The 27945-nt window shown below is 34.7% G+C and overlaps 1 protein-coding gene and 1 long non-coding RNA gene across 7 annotated transcripts; one reads left to right on the forward strand and one right to left on the reverse strand.

The window, feature by feature from the left end:
• Window positions 1-295: 295 nt before the first annotated feature.
• GCS2alpha (glucosidase 2 subunit alpha) lies at window positions 296-27927 on the reverse strand. Of its 5 annotated transcripts, XM_022071981.2 has the most exons (19): window positions 27867-27927; window positions 27588-27693; window positions 25800-25904; window positions 24644-24880; window positions 22720-22893; window positions 21321-21533; window positions 20550-20651; window positions 19782-20031; window positions 19354-19493; window positions 18528-18715; window positions 16798-17036; window positions 15075-15332; window positions 14008-14257; window positions 12807-12958; window positions 11067-11180; window positions 8347-8456; window positions 6614-6714; window positions 6147-6217; window positions 301-436 (listed from the first exon to the last, which is right to left on the reverse strand). In XM_022071981.2, the coding sequence occupies exons 2-19, from the start codon at window positions 27599-27601 to the stop codon at window positions 344-346; spliced, it is 2811 nt and encodes a 936-aa protein (XP_021927673.1). In that variant the 5' UTR covers window positions 27602-27693; window positions 27867-27927; the 3' UTR covers window positions 301-343. The 5 variants fall into 5 exon arrangements, with proteins under 5 accessions (XP_021927674.1, XP_021927673.1, XP_021927676.1 ...); XM_022071982.2 differs by lacking the exon at window positions 27867-27927 and having other exon boundaries at window positions 296-436; window positions 27597-27860; XM_022071984.1 differs by lacking the exons at window positions 301-436; window positions 27867-27927 and adding an exon at window positions 5680-5958 and having other exon boundaries at window positions 27588-27860.
• LOC147875063 (uncharacterized) lies at window positions 436-6067 on the forward strand. 2 transcript variants are annotated; one of them, XR_015536985.1, is made up of 2 exons: window positions 436-750; window positions 3665-6067. It is a non-coding gene; the product is annotated as an uncharacterized LOC147875063 (long non-coding RNA). The 2 variants fall into 2 exon arrangements; XR_015536984.1 differs by having other exon boundaries at window positions 4266-6067.
• Window positions 27928-27945: the final 18 nt, after the last annotated feature.

The raw sequence follows: 27945 nt of genomic DNA on the forward strand, positions 1-27945 counted from the left end.
CTTTCATTTTGTTCACTTCATGTTTCGATCTAGTGAGTGCCATATTCAGGTGTGGGCAGATTTTTGTGTTGTTGAAAGATACCTACACAGCAGTGAATAACATGAACAAACTTTTACAGATATGTGAAAGATGCAGAATTCTATGGCTATCCGAATAAAGCACAGAAATTTTATATAAGTGATCTCAAATGTATATGAGTATTTGTCTTACTTCTCTAACTTTATTAACAGCAGGTGAAAATTCCCACAACTTCAATTCTCCATACCTTTTGAGTTACATAAGCACATCATTCTCATATTAATTAAAACCAACAAACTTACATTTACTGTTTTAGGTTTGACATCAGCAAAGGTTGTATAAATAGTTTGCAACAGTTCCGGTGTAAATGGGGGCATAGATGCAGTTCTTGAAGTGGGTGGTTTGAGGGTGAAGGTCCTGGAAAAACGTGACAGTATATTGAACCACATTTATGGTACAGAAACAGTTGAAATCATCCAAGAATCAGAGAAGTGAGATGCTGACCCCAATACTTCAATCAAACCAGAAAATAGTAAGAGTTTAACACTGTTTACAACACAGAACAGGGATTGTGGTCTGGCTTGAGACACTGCTTTACCAATGTTTCTGCTGAACTTATTGCCCCTGTATTTTACCCTAAAGATGTAGGCAACAGGTTTCATCAAAACATTAGTGACTATCTACAAGACTGTGGTGTCCAATCCAGTTTTTCACAGTCATGGCAGGCAAAGGTTTGTACAGATGAAAATTGATATTTATATTTTTGAAATAACCTTAAATATTGAAGAGATAATCAGATGCTGGTTTTGGTATCACATATATATACATATTTTAGTAACTAATAAAAAAACACTTGTGCTTATAGAATAAATTGCCAGCAGACATTTGCGGCCCCATGTTCATAGGAACATTTTTTCTTATTTTTGATCCTGGAACACGCATACAAAGTTTGTAAACATACTTCTGAATCACTCTGTATAAAAAGGGTGAAAAATCCTGCATCTCTAACTACAGACCTATTTCACTGCTGACAACATTTTCTAAAATTTTTGAGAAAGTTATGTGCAAGAGAGTAAATAATTTCTTAAACTCAAACATCCTTGTAGAGGAACAATTTGGATTTAAAAAAAATCTCTCCACAGAAAAGGCTCTATTTAGTTCCACTAATGAAATTGTATGTGCCCTTAACAATAAAATGCATGTGGGTGGAATATCTTGTGACCTAGCCAAGGCATTTGATTGTGTAATACATGAAATATTACAAACGAAACTGAAATTTTATGGTATTCGAGGTATAGCAGGACAATGGTTTAAATCCTACCTAAATAATAGAAGGCAGCAAGTAGAAATTAAAAGCCCCCATACCAATCATAATACCCATTCAGAATGGGGTATCGTAAATCACGGAGTGCCACAAGGTTCAGTTCTTGGACCCTTTCTTTTCCTCATATATATCAATGACCTGCCGGCAACTATAAACTCTATGTCCAAACCTATTCTTTTTGCTGATGATATAAGTATCATTATTACACACCCAGAATTGATCTACCTTGAAAGTATCATGAATGATGTCTTTGCCAACATAAACAAATGGATTAGAGCTAACAAACTGGCACTTAATTTTGAAAAAACAAACTTCATAAAATTTGTTACGAAGCACAAGACATATCCTAGGTTAAATATAGTTTTTGAAGAAAAATTAATTGTGGAAGTTGAAATAAACAAATTCCTTGGCGTACAAGTTGACAATACCTTAAATTGGAAGAAACACATTGAGTATATTATTCCCAAAGTAAGCTTTGCATGCTTTGCCATGAGAACAGTTGTACCACTCATGACAATAGATTCTTTAAAGCTAGTTTACTTTGCTTACTTCCACTCTGTAGTGTCATATGGATTAATCTTTTTGGGAAATTCAACAGACAGTAATAAAGTTTTTTACATGCAAAAGAAAATAATTAGAATAATGGCAGGTGTCAAAAGTACGGTACCTTGTAGAAAATATTTCGTAAATTTAATATACTTCCACTTGCAAGTGAATTTATACTCTGCTTGCTATCATTTGTGGTGGAAAACTTGGATAAATTTAAAAGAAATACAGATGTACATAATTTAAATACAAGATGTAAACATGATCTCTATGTGCCAAATGCTAACCTTACTAAATATCAAAAAGGAGTGTACGAGGCTGGTCTACAAAGTAAGTTTCCCTGGGGCCGTTTACAGAAACAAAACACAATTTCATGGAAATATTTATTGCAACAGATACAGAAGTGTCCAGCTATTTTTCAACATATTCGCCACCGGAATTGAGACATCTGTCATACCGTGGGACCAACTTTTGAATACCTGTGTCGTAGAAGTCTGCCGCCTGGGATTGGAACCACTGTGTGACAACCATCTCCGCCTCTCTGTCATTCTCAAAACGCTGACGCTGACCGGACAGGAATTTCTTGAGGTGTAGGAAAAGATGGAAATCACTGGGAGCGAGGTCCGGGCTGTAGGGTGGATGATTAAACACCTCCCAGCTGAACTCCTGCAGGAGACTCGCTGTCCGTCGAGCCGTGTGCGGCCTAGCGTTATCACTGACCGCACTTCACAATCGGCGGGAGCTGGAATAAGAACCTCCATCTTCAACAGCTGCAACGATGCTACTGTGAGAACGCGGGAAGTGCCGTTAGTGCATGAGCCATGCTACGTCATTGCTCTATCACGTACGCACAGTCGCTTCGCGCAATATAAGGTTTGCTAGCTATGGGAAACTTACTTTTGGGACGCGCCTCGTACTATACAGGTATCAAGTTATTTAATAATCTTCCACCAAGAATTAAAAGTCTGAATTATGATATAAAGGTATTCAAGCCTGCATTGAAAGATTACCTCTTCACTCACTCTTTCTATTCTGTTGATGATTTCATCTCTGCTGAAAATTTTTAAGCTTTATGTATATCTATAATCTGTATGTAAAGCAAGTATTGTATTTCTATTTAAAATTCTGAGGTTTATGTACATTGATATGTGAAATACGTTCTTGTACTTGTGTTGAAAGTTCTGAAGTTTATGTATATTGTATGAAGGATCTATGGAATGTAAATAAACTCTACCTCTACTACTGCACAGTGCCCCTCCTTTAAGCAAAACTTTTTTTATTTTTATTTTTTTGGCTATTTTATAAATATAAACACTTCTCATTTTGATTCATGATCATGTTCAATAACGATTTCAAAGTAAAATTAACCCTTTCAACCTAAGCTCATATAAACCGTATTTAAAAATTCAGTCCGTACCGCAAAGAAAACGCTTCTCACTAAAAACACGAGTTGGCCAATCCTATATAAGGAAGTTATCACTGTTCAATAATCATATGAAACTGATACATTCTGTGGACAAAATGCATTCAATTTTTAAAGCTTTCATTTCATTCCATCAGTCCAGACTTGCAATTTTCTGATAAAGAATAAGAACATAGGGAAGGTTTCAAATTCCCACAATGTGCATCACTGCTGAGAAACTAAATAAATATTTGTGAGAACACTGCTCCAACCAGAGCAGCAAAACTGCTCCCTCATCATTTTTCTCCCCCACCCACGTGTTCCTGCCAAATTTAAATGTTAGGAAGCTTAAACTGCTTCAAACTCACCACAGATTCAGCTCTATTCAGACACACTCTCCGGCAGAGGCTGAGCCCATATTTTCTGCACATCAAGCATTGTGCAACTTAACCCTTCAATTTAGTAAACACCGAAGGACAGAGTGCATCACATCATTAACAAAACTCTTCACGATATATTCCTGCAAGCCTCATACATCTTATAGAGATATCTAACATGCCATGGATTTCCGATGGGAAGAAAATATACTTTGGAAAGCTTTTTCAATCTGTAAAACTGCACAAGCTATAAATATATGTAACTTTTTACTGCAAAACAACTAAAGGACTGAGAAGAAGAAAGCAAAAATACCAAGTTCTACATGTGTAAGAAATACCTGTAATTATACACATTAAAATCATACTTCTGTAACAAATAAATATAATATATGCATGTACCATTATTCTTAGAGAAATGGAATTGAAGGGGTCTACATATAAGCATTAAAGGGCAGTGTCCTCAATATGTGGCATAACTTGACAAATTAAACTAATGGTAATAAAGTATTCCCCTTCCACAGACTGCTGATCTTACAGTATTCCAAAAATGTGTGTATTATATTGAATATGAATTATATAAAACCACGACAATTTCAGATGATGGCCGTCTTCTGGGTTGTTGTGCTGTGTAGTATGGTAGAAGTCTTACTCATCACCCTGATGATGGAGGCAGCAAGGAACTCTGCTGTGACTCCTAGTACTAGCAATACAGACACCAATATCCTTACTATTATAGTACATCCTTGTAGTAAATGAGGATTTATTCCAAATGCCTCACTGATATTCAAATCCAGTGAACAGGTAGGTACAGTTCACAAATCAGGAGAAAATCCCTGCTAGGAATTCGATATACACGCATGCGCAAGATTTCGCGGTGAGTGACAACCCATCCTAAAAGCATTCGTTCCACAACCACTGAACGAACAACAGACGACAGGCTTTCATGTGTTCAAATGGGTACAGCTTTAAGTTTACCTCACAGTGGCACAGTGATTTAATCTAGAATATTATCGCAACACCCACAGAACACATTACAAGTGCGCTCACTACACGCTACTCTTAACTGCTTGATGTTTTCAGTCTGTGTGCAGTAGAGTAAAACTCTAACGTATCACACTTCCCACCAATAGCAGCCCTCTAGTCCAGATAAGTAACATTACCCCCGCACCAAAAACGACTTCCCCCAGCAGGGTTTTCATCGTCATCTGTGGACAGTAGGTAGGCAGGTAGTTATCGTAGAAAATCAAGTGACAGTGTTATGACTGGGTACAGGAAAAACTGAACTTAGATCATGCTATGCCTTGGTACTTTATAATGCACCATGCCAAATGTATAGATCATCATTGATCCTAGTTCAATCTCTCTCTCTCTCACACACACACACACACACAGGATATTCATGACTGACTCAATGACAGAAATATACCCCATAGTTCTACCATTTCCAAATATGAGCTGTACAAGATTATAAAAAACAAAAAGCCTAAACCTAAAGATAACAAGGTAGATTCACACCTTGAACAACATCGATATTCTGTCTTCCATTTTCCACCTTGTTATCCAAAACATAATCCAGTAAAAATTAGTCAGAATTTGATGTCTAGGTTTCACGATGTTCCATACAAAAAGCTTTGAAAAACTGTGACTTGACATTAGATAATATCATAAGAATTTTGCAGTACCTACATCAATAAGCAACTGTTCAGCTTAGTAAAGAATGCCATGACAAGAACTAGGATGCATCTTACTTATGAACACTTGGAGGGATGCACTGTAAATTGCAACAACAGAAAGTAAACCTGATACTGACAGAATACTCCAGCATAAGCAGTGTAAAGTATCTCACTGACGACTGATTTTACTGAGTAATATGTTAGCCTCTTTGCTATAGTACTAACAGACCTAATTCAGTAGCATTTTAAAAAATTACCATGGTGTTTCAATAAATTGTCCTCATGTATAATCTTAAGGCCTGCAAGGTAGCAAGAAAGGGTAAATATGGCCACACATCTGAAAAGTTTGACAACCCCTGATTTATTATATTATGATACAAGAACCAAAACAAATTAACATCTAAAAATAAGAAAATAAATGGAGAATTGTATGTGACCTTCCATACCTATAAATTTTAATTACATTGCCTTTGCTATATAAAGAAGAATCTGTCTTCTGATATGCACACTTCAGTTTGTTCATTCATTCCAACATGTAGAGCAAAAATGCACAATCCAGATCAGGTATGCAGTTGCGATTACAGGTATGAGAAGTGCCAGTGCTTTGTGAAGTATTCCTGTTTATGCAAATGAGATCAAAAGCTAATGTAAAAAATCTTCCAAAATGGATGTAATGGATTTATTCCAAAACAAAGAAATGTGTCACAATAAAATGTTTGCTCTTAATCCTGTCTTTATTACAGTTCACAGTAAACTACTTACTACTCTACTGGAGAACTATTGTCCATTCCTCAGCAATACTCACAGCAGGTTTCCTCACAGTAAGACTTTGTGTTTCACTATTATACATTGTTTCCACAGTCACTCTGCCCCCACCTGAAGCAAGAAGCAGGATGGTTTTTAGAGTTTGAATAATAACATGCAAAAGTTTTACATATTATATAATAATTCCATTTAACAGCCTGAAAGTCTGTGCAAATGGCATGTCAACATTTCAAACAGTTATCCTGAGATATGTTTTTGAGTTGTAGTTTTCCTCGATAAGTAAGAAAATGTTGGCACAGTATCTTTAAAAATAACCGGGCACACTTGGCACACCGTTCCAGTGACTTCAGTACAAATCTTGGACCTCATCCAGAGCTCTTTGATACAGTATCATAAAACAACTTCAATCAACCAAGACATTAATGTTTCCTGTGTGTATCTAATTCATTAATCATTAATCATCTGATTATTAATGTAAGAAAAAAAATGGCAAATTTAAGTTCTTACTTTTACTCTCCACTTGTGCATTGGTCACTCCTGGTGGCAAACCCAAAATCACAACTCTTTCCAGCCAGGATCTAGAAGGATACCATGCAGCATCGAGGTATCTGCATTACAAACGAAAGACATAAAAAAAGAGAGAAACTAATATATACTGCATCATAATGAATCAAATAGCACATGTATTAGTATTTATCTGAACACTGCTAGACATAAGAGCCATCACAGAAATAGGAATGAGTTTCACTCAAAGTGCTTAAATTAACATATTGAAAAGCAAATAACCTGCTAAAATAAAGTGCTGTTGTTGAAAAACACACGTTACAAGGGGGAGGAACCTGGCCAACACAACTTTACACTGTGCTATTATTACCACTAAAATGATGATCATGATCTATGACAACAGTTCATGGAATCTAATGAAAAAGAATGGGGAAGTGTGGGAGAGAGGAGGAAGCTTGGTTCACAAGCTCCTGTTGTACAAACCTTCAGTGTATTTAACATGAAGTTAAAATAACGTGTAAGAAAAGAGCACATAAATCATACTAACAAAATAATCTAACACAGATTATCTGGAATATGATGGGTGTGTTTATCCATGCATTTATATAGTGGCCATCAGAAACACCAACAGCAGGTAGCACTAATACCTCAGTGGGATCTCTGATCATGAATTATTCATGATGAAAATACAGAATTTATCATCCATGCTCTTGTTATTATTTGTGTTGTTTCTCCTCCATTACCTGAATGATCAACATTATTGTTTAGTAAGATATTTTCTCTCATTTCATCAGTTTAAGCTGATATTTCTGTGTGTCATAAGGTCATATACAGCTACTTCCTTCCCAATATTATAAAATAACAGCTGAGAGAAAGCAACCTTCTGGAATATTCTGACTCATTGGTCATCAATGTGAAAACTCTGTACAAACTTTTACTGCCACCAGAAGTGCTTTGTAAATATTATATATACATTTACTGTCATTAATGTTATATATTGCCTTTACTGGTGGCTATCTAATTAAAGACAGGGGCCATCAACGTTTTCCTGAAGGAAACTGGGATGTTATTTCAATTCCCAAAGAAGCACCATATGCCTGCTCACACTACCCCCTCCCCTTTCCCCACACATTTTTATCAACAGTATCAAATGCCTTCTTGGTGTACAGACACATAAATTGTATTAACAAGCTAAATTCTGCATTTTTATTGATATTTTAAGAAAAGAAGAAAATTAAAAGAAGACTAATGTAAACAACCCACTTTTACATAAAAACATCTCATAATTCTTACATTAACTATATCAAAACATTTAGGTTTTAAACATTTAATAGAGATTCTGTATACAAACTTAAACTACTGCTATCTCAGTAGATTTGTTCATGATGCTGACAGTTTGTATTTTCAGTACTCATGTTCAGTACTATGGGTAACTTTACATTACATGAGAAAAAGTATTTTATGATTTCCAGAAGTAGACAGTATCAAAATTGGGCTCAGTATCTAATATTTGTATAGATTTATATGATCGGATATCTCTTTCCGTATATAGGCCAATAAATCCTGAATATACTGGTATATTCTTCACCTGTTCAGACATTTGCTGAACTATGGTGCATAGATACTTAGCTTAGTAAACCTAATCACAAGATTATGCTAGGAGATCATGCGCTTTGAAGGAGTATGCTATTGTGGTCTGATCTGAGCACTTAATAAAATAAAGTAAAACTGTATACCTTGAGCTTAATTTGTTCCCATTAAATTCCAGGGATAAATATAAATACTTCTGTTTTCTGTAGTCAAAACTCTGGCCATCATCAATGTATAATGTACCTGATGCAGACCCCTGAAACAAAAACACACAAATTTCTCATTGACTGAGAAGATGCCTATACTAGTGTTTGACAATACACAAACAATGATATTGTTTTATTTACTGTAACAACATAAACCACAAAGCTCACGAAAAGAATCTAGTGGCTGCTTCCAACCAATTCTTCCAAATTTTGAAAATAACAAGTCATACTTATAAAATATTTCATGAGAACTCAAATAAGCCCAAAACTCTTCCAGTACAATTCCAAAAGCTATGTGATTTGAAGGAACAGACATACAACATACAACATGAGTGTATTTAGGTAAGACAGGAAATATATGACAGTCATAATGATCACAACTGATGAAAAATTGACAGGACTTACTACTACTACAAGGATTGGGCCTATTAACCTGTTCCGGGACAGCTGCTCAAGGTAACCTGTCCTTATTAGTCTTGTAGAGTGCATTTGAGTAGTGAGTGACAAGCCCACTGCCTTTGCACAATTTCTACTCAATCCTGATTTGTCTGCTAGAGACATCTAGTAGTGAATCAGAAGAGATTTGGGTAAAAAATGACCACTGAATTTTGCTTACGGAACATCTCGTATCATGTTCATAACTAGGGTTCGGATGTTCATGACATGTCATATTTTTATTGGGGCTTCTATATTCATTCAAAACTGAAATTAAACACTTACTGGGTTATCCTAATCACAATTATGCTGTTTTTATTTTGCATATAAATGCATATTTAAGTCATTTTTATGTTTTTGGTCATATTTGTAGTTAAATGCATATTTTGGTTATATTTTGAGGATAAAATTCATATTTTGGTTATATTTTGGGTATAAAATATTTACTTGTGAATCCTTCAGGTTAGTTAAGATGCCAAAAATAAAGTGTTCTGAAAGTGCCAAGTTAAGAGGTTTCATCAAAGATTTCAGCGAGGAATATTTTAGTTCTGATGTAACAATTCTGTTCTGTAAACTTTGTGAAGCTAAAGTTACAGCTGGTAAGGGATTTAATGTGCAACAACATTGTGATATGGCAAAACATAAAAATAATTTGAGCTGAAAAAATAGTCCTCAAAGCGAGCAACGACTTCTGTTCAATAAAACTGGAACACCTTCACCATCAAACAAGGCATTGGAATTTTCAAAGGACCTGTGTGAAATAATGGCGTCTTGCATTATACCATTGAACAGACTGAACAATGAGCAGTTCAAATTTTTCTTCGAGAAGTACATGACTCAGTTAATTCCAGATGAATCAACACTACGAAAAAAATATGTACCTGCCTGTTATGAAGATGCTCTGAAAAGAATTTGCATGTACTGTGGGCGACAATAAGATTTGGGTTTCAATTGATGAAACAACGGATGTCTGCGGTAGGTATGTAGCAAATTTCGTTATTGGCACAGTCTTTGCTGACCACCCTGGTGACTTATACCTTCTTGATACAGTAAACCACTCCTCTATCACTGTAATTTTCGATAACGCCATGAAATGTTTATGATGTCTCAAGTTACAAGACCATACTGTGCAACAATCCAAGAAGATTTTCATTTGAGACAATGAAAATGCACATCGTTATATATTGTAATGCTACCAAGAAAGGAGAAGTACTTAATATTTTGAATTTTGTTTATTTATTTATTTGTAATTAACGAAAGGCTCCTTCTTCAAATTTATCTTATTGTTATAGGAGCACGTATTCTCAACATCTGATGCTGATCCAAAACGAGGCATTTACAACTTAAAGCGACTAGGAAATCGAGTAAAGTAATAGTTGTACATGCATATGTAAACAAATAGCATGATTAAAATACAAAACGGTTTTTTTTAAAGTTTAGCGAATACTTTTTCATAACAAATTAGGTCATATTTTGCCTGTTTTGGGTCATATTTCGCTATTTTTGGGGCATATTTCTCGGTTTTTTAGGTCAAGAACATCCGAACCCTACTCATAAGATTCTTTTACATGTAGTAAATCAACAACATGGGAATGCTGGCTTTACTCCCCCTCCGAAGGAAGTTGTGCTACAGATTTTTATCACCCTTAAAAATCCATCGACCTCGGCCGAGTTTGAACCCACAAACCTTGGGTAAAGTGGCAAGCACGCTAACAACCAATCCACCAAGGGCAACCAGGACTTACTACAAAGACTGAAAATTTGAAGCATAAACTGTATGGATTTCTTCCCTTCTGTTATATTTGAAAATTTACATACCAAGATCATAAATTGCAGTGACACTATCATACCAAATGATAAATAAAAATAAAATATATTATAAGTATTCCCAGAATACATAGCACACTCCAGAAATGTAATACAAAACTCCCAAGAAAATTATGGAGTGAACCAAGTTTGTCAGATTTTCATTCCAATAATTAAGGTGAACACAAACTTTCCTGAGTATGTGAAGTGGCATCAAGAAGAGAATTTAAATATCTATGGACCTTAAGTACAAACTATGAACATGGAGCAAAGACAAGATATAATTAATGCAGTCCAGAATTAAAAACACAAACAGAAAAGATGTGTTCTGTATTCATTCAATAACTAATATAATCTTGAATTTTGCATTAGATCTTATTTTACCTTTCTCATTGTATTACTCTACACAAAGGACTTACATTTCTGTCTACTGCCACAAAGAGAGTATAAGGATCATGATGTGTGAGTGAAGATGATCTCCGAATCCTTTCTTTCTTTGAAATAATGGTTCCACCTTTTTGGAATACTGGAATCTATAAAAAGAAATACAAAACATGAAATCATTAGCTGCAACAGAACTTCACTGCCATATGAGTCCTAAAAAGGTGACAGAAAGACATGGATGAGCCCATATGGTGTACTACACTCATACTAGAGCTTGAAGAATACCTAAAAAGGGCTGATAAAATTAAATTATAATGCTACAGTACATCAGCTACGTACAGTCTTTAGCAAAGTCTACATATGACTCACAAGAAAAAAGTTCTATGCCTATCTAATATAATTTAAAACACTCAGAAAATTTATTTAGGTTAATTTACTGTACTGAAAAGAACATACAGCAAGGTTCATTCATTAAAATTACCGTCTGATTAATTTGTAATTCACAATAGCTTAAAAAGTGAATGTTTCATTACTATTACTTTTTATTTAACTATAGTGCCCCAAACTGGTGGCACCCCAAGCCAAAACTAAAACCTGCAGACATTAAAGACTGTGTAACAGGATATGATATGGGAAGAAAGACACTGTACATGGACATTTAAGGGCTTATTTTACATAGTACATGGAATTAGTGAAAGGAACACTGGTATGTTTTGTTATTGGTAATTCTCTTCAAAAACTTGTACCAGTGCCAATTTATATCATTGTAGGTAAACATTTGCCTGATACATTTAGAATTCAGAATGGCCAAGAAGTCCAAGAAAAACAGGGTAGTTTGGAATTGAACAGGACACATAAGCCTTTGGTCTATGCTGATGATATTAATCTGCAGGGCGATAATATAAATACTATAAAAGCGAACAGAGAAACACTCTTGAGGGCTAGTAGGGATGATGGCCTAGAAATAAATGCAGGAAAGACAAGGTATATGATTATGTTTCACCATCAGAATCCAGGACAGAACCAGAATATAAGGACACCTAATGAATTGTTTGAAAATGTGACAAAATTTCAGTACTTAGGGATGACACTAACAAGTCATAATGACATTCATGACAAAATGAAGACCAGATTAAATTCAGGGAATGCTATCATTCAGTCCAAAATCTTTTGTCCTCTCATCTAATATATATAAAAGATCTAAAGATTAATACATACAAAAATGTAATTTTGCCAATTGTGCTGTATGGGTGCAAAACTTGGTTCTCACTTTGAGTGAGGAACATAGATGAGGGTCTTTGAAAACAGTGTTGAGGAAGATATTTGGACCTAAAAGGCAGGGAGACAGATCATAGAGAAAACTGCATAATGATGAGCTTCACAGTCTGTACTCCTCATCTGATATTGTTAAAGTGATTAAATCGAGGAGGATGAGGTAGGTGGGACATGTGGCACGCATGGGAGAGGGGACGGGTGTTTACAAGGTACTGGTTAGGAGGCCTGAGGGGAGCAGACCACTGAGAAGACCTAGGTGTATGTGCGATGATAATGTTAAGATGGAGATAGGAATCAATGGAGTGAATCAGATGCAGCTAGCTCAGGACAGAGTCTGATGGTGGGATTTTGTGAACACAGTGATGAAACTTTGGGTGCCATAAAGAAAGCGGGCTACTCTTTGAAAAGCTGAGTATACAACTGGCTTTTCAAAGAATTTCCTGCACCATAGAGTGAGTGAGTAGGGGTAAAAAGACAATTCACACATTATGTTGTGGTACCTTGCTAATTGTTACAGGTATTTTAACTGTGCCCCCTCCTTGAATTTTCCTGTGGGTGTCTATGTCATACCAAACATCCTGAGGTCCAGGGAAGTAAATGCTTACATCCGACACTCCTGGATGCACCACAGGATGTACAAGCAACTTGTCACCTGTAACAGGATCATTTACTCTTTAGTACACAAACATCCTGAAACAGTAAAAACGATTCTTTGAAGCATTCTTTTTTCATGTATAAGCATGCTGTTTAGAAGACATACAATAAAGTAAAATATTCAGATTAAATTCAGAATTCACACCAATGAAACATTTGGTGAATTTTAAATTATTTGGAATACATAAGTACGATGTATACATCAAGTGGCATCCAATTAAAAGGATAATAAAGGAAGAATGAAACTAGATTAATAACCATTACTGCAATTCAAATTAGGTAGTTATTCAAGAGGTTTCCATGCCAAATTTCTGGATGCATTTCTTACTTCATCAGTGCTGTTTACATTTGGAAAGTTTCTCAATATCTGTCATTCCTCACTTACATCATCAAACAATTTCAAATTATAAACTCTTACTAAAAAATTATAAAAAGTTTTATTAATCAGAACCATATCATAAAATGCATAACAGACTACTCACATATAAATTAGAAGTCATTTATAAGAACTGTGTCCACCATTTTCTGTACACAATATGAAGCGTAGAAAACACAACTACTGCTGTGGACAAATTTCTTCACATTTCCTTTGAAGCACATTAACTATAATGCACTATCCCTGAACAATTCAATATTACTTAACTTCTACATCTGATATAATACAATGAAATATGCTAATATATACAAAATTAATGTTCTGACACAGAAATTTCATAATTAATCCAATGTTTATCATCCAAAGCAAACTACAAAACCTCTACATCTGATATGATCTCATTAAGACAACAAATATAAAGATTTCTGTCTTCTGGGTTGTTGCGCTGTGTAGTCTGGTGATGTTTACCAACATTTCAGAGGTCATGCTGCCTCTGTCATCGCCCTGATGAAGGAGGCAGTATCACCTCTGAAACATTGGTAAACATCGACCAGACTACACAGCGCAACAACCCAGAAGACAGAAATATTCATAATCACGGCTGTGAAAACCTCAAATCTTACACATCAAATATAAAATTACAAATTTAATATAGAAATGTAATAACTCACCCAACAAGTATTCATCATCCAAGGCAAATGTAGGCACTTCTGAAGGATATTCAGCCCACAAAGGACGCATCACAGGAGCACCACCTTGTTCATGTTCAAAAAATAATGTGTACCACAAAGGTAGGAATGAATACCGTTTGCGTATAGCATCTCTTATAAATGATAATGTATGCTCATCAAACAGCCATGGTTCACGCCTCTTGGTATCGATATGGGAATGTGTTCTGAAGAATGGTTGAAAAGCTGCAGCCTAAAAAAATATGTTCAAGGTGATTATCTATGAGAGACAACAGTGTACATAAGATAAAAATTCTATATATTAAATTGTGACAGTTTCACATTCATGTTCAAATAAAATATGATTCTATTTTTGAGAAACTGAAGTATTTATAATCAAAACTACATTTTTCCTAGTTTTGAAATTGGTGTCCAGTGTTTATTACCAGTTCAGCACAATGCTGATGTCACTAGTATCAATTCCTATGCTCAGCATGTAAGTCTGCAGTAAAAATGACATAACTTGAATTTAATTAATTAAAAGTTCATATTTTTCAGTCCAAATATTTAAATTCAAAGAGGCTGGCATACAATTAGGCTTACTGATCTGACAGATCAAGTTATTTGCATTGTATGTTTGTAGCTCACATTCTTGCTCCTCATTTAGCAATTCCTGCACATAGTTTGTGATATATCTGACTTTGTAGACATCCTAAAATTCTGGCATGTCATACAGGCACAAAATGCCATGAAAATGTATTCATCTGCAAATAAGTTTTGTGTTTTATGATAAATCTCTCATACCATTTTTTTAATATTTAAATCAAAGCATTTTACAACAGACCACTTTGTTTGAAGGCATAACATATTTATATGAAATAACAAGATATATACACTGTCAAATGCATAAAAAACATATACCACTTATTTGTTGTGTTTCATGAAGAAACATGGACTAGCATGCATGTAAGTTACATGTACATAAATATAGTCTGTCTAATAGGGATGAAAAGAGAACTTCCTGATAAGGCAGTGAGAGAGTTAGTACTAGAACATTCTTATGTGTTTACCTGGTACCATCTGACAAACAGTTCAGCATCTGGACTTTTAAAAAATCCACCCACATCTGCTCCACAAAATGAGATGCCTGCCACAGACAGTGACAGGCACATGGGAATAGTGATCTGGAGATGACCCCATTCTGCTGTGTTATCTCCAGTCCACACAGAAGTGTAACGCTGCGAGCCTGCATAATGAGATCGTGTCAGAATAAAAGGTCGGAGTTTACCACCTGACCGCTGCAGTAAGCCTTCATATGTTGATATCGTCTGAAATATACAAACACACACATATGATATTTGCTACTGATCTTCTCACTGAAGCCTTATAAATTTTCACAGAACAGTTCTATCACTGCTACAGTAAACTTTCATATGATGATATCTAAAACATACAAATATCAAACATATCTTCTGAAACATACACACACAAAATGTATTTTCAACTGTTCTGCTTTACTATTGAAGCATCATCAGTTTTATTACAGAAAAATTTTAATATCACAATACTAATGACACCGATAAGCTATGATGGGCATTTTGGCAGTTTCCTGAATGGTGGTAAAAGCACTGAATTATTTGCATGTGTGTACAGAACATAAGTAGAATGGTGTGGAACTATGGATAGAGAAAGACTGTGAACTTTGAATGCACGGATGTGAGGGCAATGATCAGAACAAGTGAGCAAATCAACCAAAATTCTTAACATTTAACTAAGAATCTAAATTAACCTTCACTAATTAGAAATATGTGGAATGGACCATCTGAAACATTTTATTATAATTTACACTGTCATTAAAATTTAAATTATAATAATTATAGTGTAATAAATAAATAGCATAGCTCATCATACAAGCTATTTCAAGCTTCAAACAGAGACAACACTAGCAGCATAACTATATAAAAAATTATCACAAATATAAGCAAACTATCCACCCTTTCACATGGTTAGTGCTACTAGTGTTACATCAACCAAACACACAAAATTCCCTGGAATTACTTCATAATAAAGGACAATATAATTCAAGAGAGGGGGGAAAAAAGGGGCAGAGTGGTTATTTAAGCAAAACCTGAGGCCAAAATATTGCTGGGCACATTATACAATAACAGTGTGTGTCCCAAGTCGCATAACCTCAAGTTGAATACCATGTTTATTAGCCATATCAGACGAGTTACATGAAGTTTCAACATATTCGCAGAAAGTCTGTGAACAGTGGTATTGTTGCTTTTCATAACTATTTTGTATAGCAGCATCAGGAAAGTGAATCTAACTGCTTGACATGACTGTGCTTGAATATTACAAGAACAAACAAATGCAATGCTGTTGAAAATGGCATTATGCATGTTAGAAAAACAATACTAAACAGCAATGAATATGAAAAAATTGTGTCAAACCACTGACTACCTTTCAACTTCAGGTTATGACCAATGGGACACAATGTACAAGATTAAATAAAATGACAGCTCACAAGGCCGACCCAGTCTGCCAACCAATAGCATTTGAAGCTAATTAGGGTGAGTGTAAAGCTGTCCACCTATCTCTTTCCAGTTCTTACTTTAAGAATACATGGAGCTTTACCTTATTTCATATCTGTATACATAATTATTGCTTAGGCATATGAGTGGGGGAATACCCCTACTTTCTGTTACATTTAATTGCATAATATTCTGATAAAAAGATTTCTCTCATACCACTATTTCCAAAAACTGTAGTAATTTTTTAAAAAAAACATACATGAAGCAAACCATAAATATTGTGAATATCACGATGTTCCCAGCCTCCATAATGCAGACAGTCTTTATGCATTGTAACCTCTGGTCCATTAAAAACTGATGGTTCATTCATGTCATTCCATATGTACAAGTCTAATGTTGAACCATGGTAATTTTGCAACAAATATTGTGAAGAAAGGTAACTGCGAACTTCTGGGTTCAAAAGATCCAAGTAACTTGATGACCCTGGCCAGCACCAACCTGAAGCAATCACAAATAATAAACAGAGATGGGAAGACAAGAAAGATATATTTCTTTTCAGTTCAGAACATAATGTTAAAAATATTCAGATTTAGAAAATGGTTATGTAAAGAAAATTAGGAAACTTATTACAAAACGATTTCTGCACCAGAAGTGTCCCAAAAAGAAAAAGAAACTTTTACAGCAAAAAGTGTTGAACATATTTCCTAAACAGTAATTTCTTCAGGTCCAAGCTCAAAGTGATTGAAAAAATGACAGCTCCATTCACTACACTCATATTCACTGCATAAATACACAGAGATTGTATTTATCCAACTATCACGTGCTGCTGAATAAGACATGCACACCGATTTTTACAGCATTTTAAAGAAAATAATTACTGATGTATGATTTAAACAACACCATGATACTAGAAAAGTAACAGGATACACGGACCACCTTGTAAAACAAGCACTAGAGATCTGCCTGCATCACAACTTTAATAGGAGTGTAAGTTTCACTATGAGCCAAATACAGTACCCTGGGACAAATATGTTTTGGTAGTCCAGCGTAACTCAAATAAGAAAGTAAGCCCAAACATTGCAAGCACTTGACTTTGCCCGAGTTGTGACTGGCTCGGGTCCAGCCATGAGCATCAATCTTGGGCAGGTATATATAGGAGATGTTTGAGGCATTTGGTCACATCTGAACCCTAATGACGGATGGACAGAGGGACAAAGATGGTGTTCAATATGCCAGTCTCTTCTTTTAACCAACTGATGTGGCTGATTGCCTAAGAGGATTTTATTGACAAGAATTATTATCTGAATGGCAATATTAAAATACCAATAAGTAAGCCATTGCATCACCAGGCGGGGCTTTTTTATTTTATTAAAAATAATAGTCAATTTTTTATATATTATGAACAATACATATTTATTAGGCATAGAAATCAAATTTTCCAAGTTGTTTAAATTTTTAGCTACTTTACTAACAATTTCACATTTTTTAAACATTTATCATTTGATTTCTCCAGCTATTTCCATTGGATTTAGTTCAGTAATTCATGAAAAATTCTTTTTAATATCTTGCGGGACTTACTGTTCACACATTTCAAGAACTAATTTGCAATTCCATCAAGGTAGTTAGGAGAAAATCATTATGCCAAAAACCTACTGTTCTGTCTTGCGTGGTTGCCTGTTTCTCCCCTGCCATCCAAATCTTGGGGTAAGTGCACATACTACGACTTAGAGCTGCATCACAGTGTTAATTTTTTTTTTGCTAGATGGCAGTACGTTCCATTGAGGCATGACAGAAATAGAGTGCACACTGAGAAACAGTATTCTTTTTTGAAGCATGCATATATGCACACTCCCCATCATGCAGGCCTTAACTATCCATGCATGTATAACCAGCACATTATTTATGAAGGCTTTTAAAAAAAAGTATAGTATTTGAATAAACATTGTTTTATATTCGTATGGGAAGAAGAAAACTTTAAAAGTTGCTCACCTTCAAAAACTTTTCCATCTTTTGTTTTCACATAGTAGTCATTGTTTTCTGCATCATTATGGAGGAAATAATTACTGTCTCTTTTAATATGGGGATCAACTATAGTCACCAATTTTCTACCCTTAGCTGTTAAATTATTAATCATTTCTGTGGCCTGAGAAAATTTAATTGGATCCCACGTGAAGTACCTGACAAATAAAACAAACACATTATTAATTATACTCCATACAAAGTGCTTTTCATACAAATTATGCTATGATAAAGAGACTTGAATACAAAGATGTGAGAAAGGATACATACATACATACATCTTTATTACATTCCATGGATCCATAAGTTAGTCAGATGACAACAGGATGTAGAATAAGTCATAATAATACAATACATGTTATACAAATACAAGCCATACTATTATATAAATGTCACAAAAATACAAACAAAGGGTTCACATGAAGTAGAGATAAGTTACAACTAAATCCACCCATTATATACAATAGATAAATTACGACTTACTTGTAAACATTAGAAATTCATCAACAGAGTAAAAGGAGTGTGTAATTAAGTATCTTTTCAATGCTGGTTTAAATTGTGCCTTTTTATTTACAAGACTTGTGAGATTTGATGGTAGACTGTTGAATTACAATTAACTGTTATCAATAAAAACCAGGTAGGCTATGATCAAAATTCATCATATTTATAAAATTAGAAAGGAATATTATAAAAAAATGGTTGCTAAGAAATACAATTTCAATGTGAACAGATGAGAACCTAGGAACTTGCAGTAGAAATTACAGCTCATTATACTACTGTCACATTTAATACATACTTCTTACTGTCTGTATGCTCAATATCCAGCCACATAACATCATTAGGAATATCATATTCATCCATTTTGTTATCAACATTTCTCACATCATCCTGGTCATTGTAATTCCAGCGACACTGGTGATGTGCCAAAGCAAAATACTGAAACAGTAAGACAATAAGTAAAAGACGTGTGAAACTTGAGACTTCAAAATTTTGTTGTCTGCATAATATGCACTTCCCTGAAAACATGTTTGATTGTGTCAGTGTTGCTGACATGTGACTTATCTTCGGTAATATGATTTCTCCAATTCAGGCAGGTGCTCATCAATTTGCAAACCCATGAATTTTGTATTTACTGATTCATGCATATACTTTCTATTATAACCAATACTTAAAGCATATGTGGTGAGCTATTTGTTATAAATTTAATACATTTGTTTTATATACCTGAGGTAACGGAGCAGTTCCAGTCAGCTTTGTGTATTGTCGGAACACATCCTTTGGTTTTGGACCAAGCATGAAGAATGTATCTATGATGCCACTCTCAGACATAAAGTGAGAATCAACCTGTGGTGGAGTGGCTGATCCTGACACAAAGTTCACTATTGAAGAAACAACATTTTGGTCAGCTGTACCCAAAATATCTACCCAGGTTTCAGCTGCATTCAACCAAAACATACCAACGGTGTGGGTACTCCTGGAACAGAGACCAGGAGGATAGCTGGTTTCAGAAGATACCTACAATCCCTTGCAGTTCTTTATTAAAATCAGTATAAATTAATGGCCTGCTTAGAGTTCATGAGCAAAAAATAAAATTAAAACACTAAAACAATTACAAAGACTAGTAAATACTGAATTTGTAAATGTGCATTTCTTTATCTCCTTTATTAGTCACATGTTGCAAACAGATCACTGTACTGACAGTATATTTAGTGATGGCTGCAACGAATCCTGCACAATTGGCCAATGTTAATGTTCATTATACTTACAAGATATGCATTTGGGTCAAAATTATATATAGTGGGTATTCTTATAAGCATGTTCATTCACCTTCCCACAGAATGAAACCTGTTGGGACGTTTTTTATTGTTTATTTGCATTAAAGGACTCAAAAGCATGTGCATAGGAAAATGGGTCAACATGATCAGCACCCATGAAGCAAGCATGAACAGTAATCATACAACTATTTCTACTAGAAACTGCATATGTACTCACCCATGTGCTATAAGAACAGGTACTGAACCATACAAAGCCATTGCATTATTTAGCTCATACTCAAACACGTCCAGGTTGTACAGTCGATATGGATCCATATTCCTGAAACCAAGATAACATGGAGTTCAAAACCTTCTTCAGTTTCTTTAGGATGCTAAACCAAAACTAGTGAAGACATATAGCACACTGCAAATTAATATCTAGAACGCGCTTTCATAACTAGACAATAAGATCGCATCTTCAAAAGCAGTGAGTGACAACTGTTGGAATGATTTCATAACATGCATAATCCTACAGAAAGTTATATGCAAGTTTTTATAGCAATTTAATATAGTTACATAAAATATTATAAATTTTAAAAAATCTATTCAATGAATTTTCTCTTGACCATGAAGACATGCATAAATATCCAAACATTAATAATAAAGACTACAGAGTGTATGCTGATGGACAATATATGGTTACATATTAAATAAATAAGCTAATAAATGGACTGAACATGTAGCTGTTACGAGGAAACAAATCTATATAAAATCCTGGTGACAAACTCTTGGAAGGTAGCCACTTGGGAATATAGGATTGAGATGGGTTAAAATTAAAAGGGATCTGAGAGAAATAACATGATTGGAACTGATTCAGGACTGCAGTTTCAGAATTTCATTCTTTATAGAAAGATACTTCTATTGCTGCATCCATTGAAATCCAGATTTTGTTGAGATTCTGCAGTAAAAAGGGATGAGAAACAATAACCAAATGTAAAAGATGACTTACTTTGTTGATTTAAGAGCAAAGGAATCTGCATGTTCTGGTATGCCATATGCATAATGAGCACCAATAAATGAGAAATCTAATGCCACAGCTGTGGGACCATTTGGTTTTGTGTCATGGTGAGACTTAAAATTTTCTTCCCATGCTCCAGGATCAGAAACAGTGTCATCATGGTGTGGACCATCTTCACCCTCAGTCTTTTCTCCACCTTCACTTCTATAAACAAAATTACAACAATGCTACCGACAGGCTTACTTAATTTTTATTGTTAACAAAAAAAGCACTTCTAATCTGAATGGTAATACTAATATTACAGTAAGAAGCAAAAAAATATCAATGGCATATCACTGTACTAACTGCAAACCTACAATTAAGATATCACCTAAGTTAGATACATTATTGAACTTCGTGGCTCAGTGGTTGTACTCCCGCTCCATATCAAGAGGTCCCAAGTTCAAATCTTGGCCAGCAGACCAGCTATTCTAACCAATGATTTTTGTGGTTTTCCTCAGTTCCTCTAGGAACATGCTACAATAGTGCCCTAAATTAGGCCATGACCACATTTTTCCAATACATTATTAATTAATCATGCTACTATTCAATACGATATAGACTGAACAACTGAATGTTGATAAGTAAATAAATCATATATATGAAGAAATTTCTAGATAAAGAAATTTAGTTTTAAAGAACAAGTAACTACAGAACTTGATATATCTGAGGATCCTAGATTAGACATTCTGACAGGAAATACTACCTTACATATAGAATTTATAGGAACAGATTCAACTATCAGTAAAATCGGTGTATTTGTAACACTGCAGGCTGAAATTCACAGTACAGTTTGAATTTTCACAAGTCAAATATAAAAATGTAAGAACTGACAAATGAAACCTTGGGGTGGTATTGTTAATACATCATGATATTGGTTAACCTGCTATACAGGTATATGCAATGTATAATTTGACAACACTTCCAATAGATCACAATCACCGTTAGACTGCAGACAATGTATAAACATATGCATGTATTTTATTATTAATCTTATCAACAAAACAAACAAATGAATTACTAATCATAAATGGATTGGTGACAGAACAGCACAGATTCAGAAGGCTTCGAATTTGTATTACAAACTGATCAAAAAACATAAAAATTTAATTAGGCCTGCATGTAAGTGCCCCTTAAAATCAATGAGAGTGCAAAACACATTAGTAATACTCTTACATTAAAGGAAAAATATATGGAATCTCACAAAAATCTGTTAAGGAATTAATATACAAAAAAATTTGATTATGACCTTAAAAGGCTGAGCTTAAAATTAAAGTTGATAGAACTTACAAATTTACTGAATTAGATTGCTACATAAATTAACCCTGAAAATAAAATACTGTATACTCACTGTTCTGGTTTCAGGCGCATATGTTCAAATCTCATAAGTCCCCTGGCATTCACAGAAATCACAAGTTCATCTCCAGAGAATAAATCTACATGAAATGGAATAGCATGAACAGTAACTTTATTTGCTCCAGCTTCAACGGAAACAAGTTCAGCTGTCCTCTCTATGACTTTCAACCTGTCACAGAATACAAAAATCATTGGTCAGAAAGACAAAGACATCACATTACTAAATCACTGTAAGAGGACTTTGTTATAAAAAGAGGTCCTGGAATGAAATAAATGCAAACAGAGAAACTTGTTCATTTCACCAACCATTTAAAACAGTGCCTGTGTGCCCTGGAATTAAGTGCAAAGAACTCCAAAATATCACATTAGGATTCTATGCATATGCACAGAGTCTTTACAGATGAACTTGCACTGTAAAATGTAACAAACAGCTTGATGGTATAAAATCACACTGAATAATGTAGTTATTGCAAGCATGAAAAGATATTACAGCACAACCATCACTTTGTAATCACTCAATAACACTAAACACTGAAAACAAAGCCTTCTGTTAATCCTCTTCCTTCTATAAAGTAAGTACGAAGTTGTTATTTAACCACCAAGATGCAAGTTAAAAACATTTGTTAACATTATCAAGGTTGCAATAATATACTTGTTGGACATTATCCACTGTTCCATCTTTAATTCATAAATATTTCTTTAATGACACGATGGTTTCTGACTATCCTATTCAGAGTTTATACTGACATTCCAAGTTGTTTCACCAAATAAACACAAGGCATCCATATGTTTATTAAAGTCCTGGTGTATGTTGAGTGTTTATTCTAAGAAAATGCCTTTTCTTTCCTTTTGTGTTGTCACCATGCTATATCAAACATGCAAATTTAAATAAAAGAACTGCAGTATATGCAGCAGACTCAGATAACAGATTAAATAACAAAACTGGAAAGGTGTAATCAATACTGGAATACACACATATTCTTTGCCAATTCTAAATTGTTCATAAACGATCACATCAGTTACCTTATTTAGACAACTTCAGTTTCCAACTGTACAAATCAAAATGTCTTCTTTAAGTAATGTAAATCACTACAGACATGTTACAAGTTGCATTAGCTCTATGGTAGCATAATGGACTCATGTGCATGGGGTCACAGGATTTAATAATGGACAAGTAAACATTTTCTCTTTGTTGATATTTTAAATAAAACAAAGAATTACTACACCAAAGTCTTGTTTTTTTCCAAAAATCTATTACCATACATAATTGTAAGACCCCACTGTAAGTGGCACTAGTGCTCATCCCATCTCATAAGTTTGTTCATCTGCCATGTTGGTATTACCGATTACAGGAAATTGAGAAGCACAATTTTATGGTAATGCCCAATGACATAATAACCACACCAAATTTCACATGAATCTATCCAGCAGTTCTCAAGTTTAATCATGCAGACAGACATCACCAGCCCTATATTGCATTCACTTCATGCACTTTATGCAAATAATGCATAATAGGTTAACTTGAAAGTGTTCATGTATTGAAAGCTAAAATAATGCTTAATGATGCTTCCAATACAGCAACTAACTCATCAAAGCAGCCAACAGTTAATAAAAGTTCATAAGGGAAAAAGAAATTAGAGTAAAATGACACACATGGCAGGACAATTACTGGAATTGAAAAAAGTATCATGTAAATTACAGGAAAAAATTCATCCTGGAATGCAAATACAAAGGTTTACTGCATTCAATTTATAAGTTTAGCAATAGGTAATTGTAACTAGATACAATGAGGTCATCTAATACAGCCTCCACACATTTCAGTAAAATTCAATTATGACTTCTGTTAGCCAAATCTTATATTATCTGCATTACACACAATTATTATGCCACAAATCCTACAAATATCTTACTGCACTCACTTATTCAACAATGGTTCACCCTGAAGAGCATACTGTACTTCATATCGAGGTTTAAGAGGAGCCCATTCATTTATCTTCATCCTAAATGTTCCATCTTGAAGTGCAAAGAGCTGAAAACGAAATCTAGCACCATTCTCAGTATTAACCATTTCAGCTTCAATGCTTGATGGTTCAACTTTCAATGTATTTAGATGAAGTTCATAACTTGATTTTCCAGGTTGAACACCTCGGCACCTCCTAAAACCGAATAAAAATATGACTTCTTAATGAACCTACTGTAACAGCAAAAGAGACATCAGCAATTCGCTAAAAAGATTAACAAAAGTGACACATTAAACAAACAGTAAAGAGCAAATCGGTTTCATATTTTACTAATACAGGAGTAAACACTGGTCATTTATGTGACACTAAATGGAAACAGAATAGGATGATTCTCTGTACTGCTGCTAAAATTTCCTTCCCTTTAACAGACATAACTTTCGTCTCGTGAACATGCTGCAAAGTTTATTTTCACTACATGTAAATGTAAGATTTTCTAATAAAAATGCCTTAATATACCAATTCCAGGCAGCAACAATAGGCACAACACACAATTTAAACACATTCCCTGGTACTTACAGATGATACATTCTTTTAAAACAGAATTTCCTTTAGCTCTTGGTAATACACTCTGTGAAACCATCACAAATCCCTGTCAGTTTTTTGGTACCTGCCTATACAGTGGACTTTTTCCCAGAAGGCTGGCCTGTTATAAAATGTTGCCATATTCTACAATTTAATAAGACAATTTAGTGAGACCCACTTATGTTCATATTATCATATGAATGCTGATAGGAGAAATTAGAAATTATTACCAAGTATATGAAGTAGCTAACAAACTAATGATTCATCAACAGCATAAAAATGTGAGATAGGTTCTCAAAGTACTGAAGACTTCAATGTTTGACTTCTGTGTTGTAATGTCATGTGTGGTTGTAAGATACCAACATTCCAGACAAACATACTGTCTCCATCTTCATCAGCCAAGAAGACCAACACTAACAAAAAATAAACATTTAGAAGGACTTATAGACTTCTGTGGTTTTACAGAAGAATGTGGATGAGATTGCATCTTCTATTTTTTGGGGGGGCTTAAACATAAGTAACTCACACATACCGGCAAAAACTGCTTTGTTGACAGGACTTGAAATTCATTCTATCGACAGCATCTACATAGCAAATGAGGGCAATATCGACAGCTGACAGGAACCAAACTGTAAACCTGGAACAGGAAACAGTATGCAGTCCAGTGTTAAAAAAAGACAACAAACAGAATGAGCGACCTCAGGGTACTGTAGTTGTAGATCCCATCCGTGCTCTGTGTATACCTGACCCAGTTCCATATAATTGGCTGCACATTAGCCAATAGGGCTTGGTGTTCAGAGTGACATGCTTGCTATTTTTGGCCCAGCTTTCCAACTGGATAACACATCACTCTGCATATCAAGTCCTAATGGCTAATGTGCAGCCAGTAACACAGAACTAGGTCAGGTATATACACAGCAAGGACAGGATCTCCCACAACTACAGTACCTGAGGTCGAGAATGAAGATGGTTCTCCAAACAGTGTTTTCTCCATTAAATCAACTTACATGGCTTGTAGCTCGAGAATAATTCCTTATACTTAGTCGCAGAGAAAGCTTAAATCAGAATGAGTGATCTTCATATCTGATGTCTATAGCTTTTGCACCCAGGATTTATCAGAGCTGATCTTCTGAGAAAAATTTATAGTTTAAAGGTTACCACCATTCTGAATATCAGACTTAGAAGTGACATATTTCAAATGTGAAATCTAGCATTATGTTAGAGCAACTACGAGATCCATTGAAGTTCATAATAGTATTACCATAACAATTATTTGTGCAGGTTTTAAAAATATAATATTACAACACTCATACAGTTATTTACTTAAAATAAATTTCATACTAATAAATTTAAAACCTATTTTACAGCAAACATAATTTTTATAAGGCTTTAACTGAATAGACTTTTATTTTATACAATGTTTTGCTTCTGGACTCTATGGTTTGTCTTGCATTACATATTCAATATCACATATTTTTTAAGCCTATGTAAAGAGGTTGATGTAATATCTGAACTACTGTTGTGTTTCTGGGTCTCCTATCATCTACATGGTCTTACGCATTATGTCAATGATGAGTAGTGTGATGATGGAGGTACAGACAGTCCCAAAATATTGAATTTAAACTAATTCACATGGCTGATTGTCCAAAAATACTTCTCTGAATTCAGTTGTCACGAAAGTTTCAAACATTAAATGTTAGCTGAAGTAAGGGTCAAGTGAGACTTACTCAAAACAGTATCACCACATAAATATATTCTCTACTAACAGGTTAGATTCTGAGAGAATGCAGTAGTTGTGTCAATACATTTAACTTTTCATGCCAAAGAAGTATGAAACCAATATTTCTATATACTTCACACACATTACATCAGAACTTAAGCCAGTTGGCAAACTGTTTCAGTCTTCTGCCTCAGACTTTCAAAGGCAGTCATCCTCAGACATACAAATTACCCATCAGTTCACGAAAAACAAACATGCAACTTCCAACAGGCAATTCGGTTGTCCTTCATGAATACAGGAGATTATACTAACAAATCCGTACTCATAATTATATCGGAAAGCAAGAGTCAACGAATGTGCTATGTAAACGTCACCCAGGTGTCTGTATACAGTCTGGGCTAATAAGAGCGTCGATAAATAATCCACAAATAAATAAAATTGAGCATCTCTACTCGATCACACAAGTGTGGAACTGAAATACATTTTGCAACCTCCACAGCATTAAAATGGGAAGCAGGTAGAAGAAACTTGCTTCGTATCCTGATAAATTATGGTATTAATCTTAACAAAAGGTTAAAAATACTCTATTAAATCACTTACCCTACCCACCTCATCCTTTTACCGGTGGCGAGAACACAATATCAAACGTGGTTAGATGGCCTCTGTCACTCGTTCAGTTGATCTGGTTCTTACCACTAGTCATCACCTTAGGCAAGGTAGGAAATAAACTGACAACTGAATATTCATTTATACAGCTATTCGGCAACAGAATACGTAAAAAAATATTCGTTATCCTATTATTTAATTATATATGTAATATCAAGCACGGACAATTAGTGTTTCTTTTTCTTGTTACGAAACGTTATAATATTGGCATACCTGTTTATTATGTATAACGTGGTCTCCCCGAACAACAAATTACACTAACCAGACCCCCCCCCCTTTCCGTGTACACTGC

This window comes from Zootermopsis nevadensis, unplaced genomic scaffold (genome assembly GCF_977971745.1).
Source record: "Zootermopsis nevadensis isolate Lab colony 2312 unplaced genomic scaffold, Znev_1.0 Znev_ptg000002l, whole genome shotgun sequence".
NCBI classification, from domain to species: Eukaryota; Metazoa; Arthropoda; class Insecta; order Blattodea; family Termopsidae; genus Zootermopsis; species Zootermopsis nevadensis.